Here is a 7,260-nt window from a genome sequence, read left to right as displayed (position 1 = left end):
AAAAGGAGACATCTGCCACTTGTCCAATGGGTACCTTGAAACCATCCAACAGTGAACGCGCAGATACAGGTGCAGGGGTATGGGGGCCCTCAGGTGCAGGGATGTGGGGGCCTTGAAATAGTAAAAGCTGCAAGGAATGGGCGTCCTATACGGCTTTTTTAGTGCATGCAAAATACTATTGTTGTCAATGGTAGATGTATAATAATGAAGCTTATGTAATGATGCAGTGATAGACAGTGATGGTCAGACAGGAGACTGAAACTGTGTATTTCTTGTAACTTCTGTACCTTGCTTTATTTGTTATCTTTTCATTATTTTACAACATGCAATCAACTCCCACAGTGAATTGTGTTTAGAAAGAGAGGCCTTTCCTTTGATCCTGAAAGTATAAGCTGATCTACTAACAGTGAGAGTTGTATCACATGAGACAATGGCAATGATTACAAGGTGAACTTCATGTACACAGGATGACTGGCTGCTGTAGTTTTAAATTTACTATAACTGAAACTTACAATGTCATATGTACTACAATGGATGTCAGCTGGGGCAACAAAGCATAAGTTAATGAAAGCTGAATAACAAACCTCTTTCTCTAAACCTGGCAGTCTATAAATCACCATTGTGAACAAATTATTGTACAAATATCAACAATTTATCACTAGCTGGCCCTGACTGGTGAAAACAGAAAGTGAAGAATCCAGAAGATCTGTGTGATTGATGGCACATGTTCACATAAGATGTGCGTCAATTGTTGTTGTTATTTCTCAGTGTCCAAATTCACTGTGTCTTATCATAACTGTGAACCAGGTAGTTGCCATGGACTAGAGTTTTTCAATTTATCACCATCAAATTCTGCAGGGTTTATATCATAATCTGTCATCTTCTTTTTCATAACATACCACCTTCCAAATACGCCAATGTCAACAATCCTATCTTGAAAGTTCAACCATCTTGGTTTTAGATGTTTGCACTGTGCCTCAAAGGAAACACATTCTTGGTTGTAGTTGTCAGTCCACATTAGTGAAAAGAAAACAAGATTCCATCTTCTGAGAATTCCCTGGTTTCGCCATCTCAGAATATTCTGTAAATGTTGATCTGATTCTGGATTTCTCACAATATGACCTAACTGAAGCAGTTCATTTGAGGCTTTCACTACTTCTACATCAAATGAGTCATAGTCAGGATTGCTATAGAATGCATAGCCAAAGACACCCAGTACAGAAATGTAGAAGCTTGCTTTGATTGGACGTTCCTTGATATCAGATACAGTATCCATGGCAACGGCTTTATAATCACTCAGTAATAGCTTGATGAAGTCAACTGTCAAGAAAAAGGGAAAATTGGTGAATTAAAATGTGTTAGAGGAAAAAGAACTCATAACCCTTTTCTTGTCAAGTCCATATTTCACCACCAGGTCAAGATGGTTAAAATTAATGAAACACAACGTATTCCATATGATGTATTTTAACATAATACTGTAAAGTTGATTTTTTTTGGACAAAAGATCATGCTATAACATACCAAGCCAAGTGGATGAAAATATGTCATGTTTTGGGTCAATACCGCTTTTTACTGACTTAGCTGATGGGGAAGTGATACAGTTATTACTGTCTGGCAGGAAAGGGTTAAAGGGACACATTTTTGACCATTTAGTCATATCAATATCAACAGCACGTGGAATATTTGCATGTCCACATTACCCCTCTGCTGAATGCAAACAGATGATTTGTCTGTGACCTCGAGATGAAATGGATTTTTCCTATTCCGACTTGCTTTGCCATGACAAATAAATATTGCCACTATGTAAGGGATAGCTGCTATCCTTATCTATATGAAAGGCATAGTGAGTTTTTGGTGCAGACCATAAAATGTTTCACCAAATGTTTAATGTTGTCTAGCTGCAAGCAGAGATGAGGTTGTGCACAGTTGACCAGTATTTCAGCATGTTTCAAGATGTCAAATAACATAAAGTACTTATCATATCAAACAACATTCATGAAAAAAACTCATGAAAAGAGCAACTGTCCCTTATAAAGCAGTGGATCACATCACATAGATAGTACTTCACTATTTCAAATGTCATATACCAATATCCTAATCTAAATTCCATCCTGAAATGAACCATGACGCCTGTTCTTCCCCAGGATCTAGTGTTCCAATATTTTAGCCACATTCGCATCATGAAACTGTGATAATTTTAGCTTTACTTCCAAGTAAAATTCAACAGCCAATGACAGCGCCCCATGGTTCAACCAATCAGATTTCGTAATTCGATATATGGCGGTTTCCCATTACCTGCCTCTTTGTGCTTGTCACTGAGACGGGGACCAGCCAAGAACTATTTACTGTGGTTTTACGACTTATCCGGACACCAAACTTGCTAATTACCCAGCAACTTCGCTGATGATATTGAGACTTTGATCAGTAATTACCAAAGCACTTTGGTAATTCACCTCAAACTTGATACTTGATCTGGCTGCAGTAACTCCATGGGTGGCAAAGTGTAAACACAGACGCTGACAGCCACAGTGCATACAGTGATAACATAAACCAATTTGAGACATGAGTTTGCACTCGAAGTATTCAACAGTGTACCCATACAAAAAATTGCTGAACAAAGTGATGAAAATGGCACAGGACAAATACAATTTGCAATGCAGTAAACCTGCCCACTGCACCAAAATATTTCTGTAACTTCAATGGACATCATATCTGATTGAACAGTCCTACTTAAATACTTTTTCCGCTCAATTCATGCTGATTTAGGCACGATTATTGAACGCCAGTCAAACTTTCAATCACTTTCCTAAATTGACTTACACCTGCAGAAATTGTGAAGGAAGCTAGAATACAGAAAAGATTTTCAATCTCTCTATCTCCATGAACTGGCATACCTCGATCACATTTATGCTGATAGACAACCATTGCCAAAAGGCAGCAAAACTCCACAATGATTTCGAGCTAAACTGACACAGTATTTCATATCCCTGCATCAAATGAAATTGAAAACACAATCCCATCAGTGACATTTGGTAAAATTTTCACATGAATCATATCTTAAAATTAAAAAAAAGTGAAACAAAGACGTCTTGTACTTTGCCGATCAACAGCACAGTGTGAACTGTGAAGTGGCATCTGCATTGCCTGCACATAAAAGCAACTCAGCGTACCTCAGTATCAAATGGTCTGCATCTTATGAAAACAACAACTGACAGTGAAAGTTGTAATAGTCACCGGTAAAAACTCTTCATAGATGAAAGGACAATTGCTTCAAACGAATGAAACTGCAGGTTTTTAGAGGAGGAAAACCAATGGCGGATGCGCGGAGTGGGACTATTCTATTTAGGTGACGGAAACGGAGGGTCAATGATTATAAATAAACTGGATAACGTAGGATTTTCCTCACAATACTGTAATAGGAATTCCAATGTCCCTTTGTTTTAATATAAGTAATAGTTTTGCTGCTCTGAAAAGTAATTTGACAAACTCTCACTACCCAAACCTCTCCGTAGTTGAGTTTTACATGTAACACGGATGAACAGCACACATGTACCTATGTTGGTTTTACTGAGGAATGCTGTTCAGTGGAATGCCAACCCCTGGTCACAAATTAGTTTATGGCACTAGTATGATACTTATCAGTGACTTTGTATACACATTGTGTACCCCATGGAGCACTCATGCAGCCAGATCAAGTATCAAGTTTGAGGTGAATAAGTGCTTTGGTAATTACCGATCAAAGTCTCAATATCATCAGCCAAGTTGCTGGGTAATTAGCAAGTTTGGTGTCCGGATAAGTCGTAAAACCACAGTAATAGTTGGCCTGCGTGCACCGGTCTACACCGGTCGTCCAAATTAAGTTCACCCACTATCTCACTTCTCATGAAGTCTGCCTCACAAACTGGTAAATAAATATATATAAATAAATATAGCACACGGGTATGAGAAATTCATTCACTACAGTTTTTGATTATACATACCGCCTTTGGCAACAGTCCGTCTAAAAAAACCTTTTTTCTGCTCGGATACCCTGGAATGAAGCAGTCGGCAGTGCCTGCTGCTAACCCTTCGCATGCACACGCTGAGAAGAGCAGCCATTTTAGCATTTCAAGAGCGACGATGCTGAAGTTAGACTCGGTTTCGGATTCGGTTTCGGATTCAGTTTCGGATTCGGTTTCGGATTCGAGTGACTGAAAGAAATTTTATATTTTCAGCCGATTTCGTTAAAATGTGGAATACTTTATTTTTCACTTGGAATTTATTTTCGTTACTTCGCTGGACCTTTTTTCAGCTAAAATAAAATAAAATCAGACTAGACAAAATGAAAATAAGATAACAGTGAAACAATGAAAATATTTTCAGCTGAAATAAATTCCAGTGAAAATAAAATGGACCATAGTACTTCCGTATGCAAAGATAAATACTTGTCATCAAGAACAAGTTTTTAATGGATTACTGGTCGGCATATGTAATATATATTTCACAGCATAAATTGTAGCATGTATTTCATGACATAAATATTTCACACATAACCATAACTTCTAAGCTTACAGTTCAAAATTACTAAACACTTTCGGCACTAGAGCAAGAAACTATGGTGCATGTGCATGACTACACAAGTCAAAATGTCCACCTCAATTATTAGCATTATGCAGTTAGGACTATTTAAAGACATACAGTCACCTGTAATCTAAATATGCCCATATATGGTCAAAGGGGCCTTCCTTGGTATTCAAAATGCCCATGTGAGGGCGCTGTTTTTAAAAAGCGGCCACCCGCTTAAAATCTGTGATTGGTTAGATTTTCTCTTTCCATTGTAACTGTGGCAAAATTGGAACAGGTGACAGTATACCTTTACGCTAATAGTACTACGCACAATTCAAAGAAATGCATTCAATGCAATCTTTATTACACAACATATTAACTGATAGTTTAGTCCGGGAGTTTAGTATAGTACATGTTGATCAACATCAACCAAAACATCAAAGTAATACAACACATTAGCATTACACCATGTGACACACATTGTGACAAATAAACAAATTAAAGTATAAATGTTTTTGTAAGTGTTGTTTTCCTCCACTTACTTTCAATTTCGAATTATAAAGTGCTTTGAAGTTTTCTGTAATTTCTATTTTTTTAACCATTTTATTTTATTTTGTAAATAGATGCACACAATTTATGCCGACAGGCAACCCATTAAAAACTTGTTCTTGACGACAAGTATTTATCTTTGCAACATACCGAAGTACTATGGACCATTTTATTTTCACTGTAAAATAATCGCAATCATACCAATCCATAATCCAATAACACTAGGTCAGAATTCGTAAGACAATAGTTGTAAACATAGACACAAAACAGCACAGAACAGACAGAAATTTATTTCAGCTAAGAATAGATTTTCATTGTTTCACTGTGATATATTTTCACTTTGTCTAGTCTGATTTGATTTGATTTTAGCTGAAAAAAAGGTCCAGGGAAAGTAAAGAAAATAAATTCCAAGTGAAAATAAAGTAATCCACATTTTAACAAAATCGGCTGAAAATATAAAATTTCTTTCAGTCACTCGAATCCGAAACCGAATCCGAAACTGAATCCGAAACCGAATCCGAAACCGAGTCTAATTCAGCATCGTTCAAGAGCGGAACTGTTTCGCTGTTGGCTGTTGGTGGCGCTTCGTTTCGTGACAAACTCATATTCGGATTCAGGTTCAGATCAAACACAACCTCATAACGACTTGAGGGCATCGTCGTAAAGAAACGCCTCTTTACGGCAGCAGCTTAGCGCTACCCGCGGACATAGTTGCTTGGTGGGCTGTTCAGCTTTGGGACTATTCGCCCCATAGACGAGTGTACAGAAGCAAGAAACAACCCTCGCTTCTGTACACTCATCTATGGGGCGAATAGTCCCAGAGCTGAATAGCCCACCAAGGGACTGTGCCGCGGATTTCCGTATTTCAGCGGAGCGGAAATTATGCTCTGGCTCGCGAGAATGCTTGAGGGCCGTCACGTTTGCTCTTTCGTTGTTAGGGCTATCTATTAATATTATCAACTCATCGAATGTTTACAGAGGACATACTGTTTGATCATAGGGTGGGTTCCGGGTGGGTTCAGATGATAACTATATTGATCAACCGGTATTTAATATTCTCATATCATATTCTCATATCCTAGACAAAGAAATACCTAGTTATATTTATTATTAGCTACTACAAGATGCTTCGCTGAACCCTGCTGAATGAAATAGTTCCCGATTATGGTTTGTTTGAGCTTGATGTGCTACCAAAATTATTGAGAAGTGGAGAGCACACCCACACCCCCAAGGCACTTATATTGAAATTTCACATCAGAGTTCACGTTTTCCTGATTTTGTCCGCTTGATCTTTGACCCACATTGACATATTGCAAGTGATTGCCTTGCTGCGAATCCGTAGCCTTTGCCACTCGGGTAGCTTGGTCATTGGAGTGGCTAGGCTACGATGTGTAACACGCAAATATCGCACAGGATACGGCCTTCGCCAGAAATTTTCAAAGACACAAATTTGACATAACTTTTCAAAAAGGACTGTGTCCGGTGTTCATATAACCTACCGGCTCAATAATTACTCGGTGTTTGTAATTTTTCTCTCCAATGACCAAGCTACCCGAGTGGCAAATGCTACCGATACTCGCAGCAACTAAAATTCAAGATGGCGGTGATTTCAAGGCGATCGTCGGTTAAAGTTGGAAAAACCCGTTAAAAGTAGGTAAACTTGAGGAATACCTAGACATCTTCCAATGGATAGATACTAAATGGACTTTGGACCAAGTGTATGGAAATTATTTCTGTAAAGATCGAAAATTGGCGTTCAAATTCGCGCCGTTCGAAATTCCGTGCGCATCGGCATAATGCATGTGTAATACTATCCTGTGCGATATTTCAGTTCTTCACATCGCAGCCCCCACTCCCAAAAGAACATGCAAAGGAGTGGCAGGGCTCGTTTTCGCAGCAAGTGATTGCCTCGCCTGAAACATACGGCAAGTTGACTACAAAGTTGCATGTTCTCAAAAAATCATATACGGTAAAATGTTTTTCTGAATTTCATTGGAGACAATGACATGATAAGCTATTTTTTTACAGTTATTTGTTTTTGATGTACAGCAAGAGTTCCCATTTCAAAATGATCTCTCAATCCCTTAGGCCTACACGGTGATCTTTAATTCATGAATTGTACGAAAATATTTTACAGGGGAGGTAGGGAAAAACTCAAAAAATCAA

At 38.3% G+C, this 7,260-nt stretch overlaps 1 protein-coding gene across 1 annotated transcript; it reads right to left on the bottom strand.

Annotated features, from left to right (window-relative positions):
• Positions 1 to 268: 268 nt before the first annotated feature.
• LOC139139354 (mitochondrial import inner membrane translocase subunit Tim29-like) lies at positions 269 to 4,140 on the bottom strand. Its single transcript, XM_070708235.1, has 2 exons — positions 3,981 to 4,140; positions 269 to 1,320 (listed from the first exon to the last, which is right to left on the bottom strand). Exons 1-2 carry the CDS (start codon positions 4,096 to 4,098, stop codon positions 791 to 793), a joined length of 648 nt encoding a protein of 215 aa, XP_070564336.1. The 5' UTR covers positions 4,099 to 4,140; the 3' UTR covers positions 269 to 790.
• Positions 4,141 to 7,260: the final 3,120 nt, after the last annotated feature.

Source organism: Ptychodera flava, chromosome 8 (genome assembly GCF_041260155.1).
Source record: "Ptychodera flava strain L36383 chromosome 8, AS_Pfla_20210202, whole genome shotgun sequence".
Lineage (NCBI taxonomy): Eukaryota > Metazoa > Hemichordata > Enteropneusta > Ptychoderidae > Ptychodera > Ptychodera flava.
The sequence above is the reverse complement of the archived record's forward strand: the minus strand, read 5'-3'. Positions and strand labels throughout refer to the sequence as shown.

Excerpts from the sequence above, each read along its gene's own strand:
- LOC139139354 (XM_070708235.1), bottom strand. The coding sequence starts at position 4,098 with ATGGCTGCTCTTCTCAGCGTGTGCATGCGAAGGGTTAGCAGCAGGCAC. Across the intron at positions 1,321-3,980 it reads ACGGACTGTTGCCAAAGGCG|TTGACTTCATCAAGCTATTA; the intron begins GTATGTATAATC and ends TTTTCTTGACAG.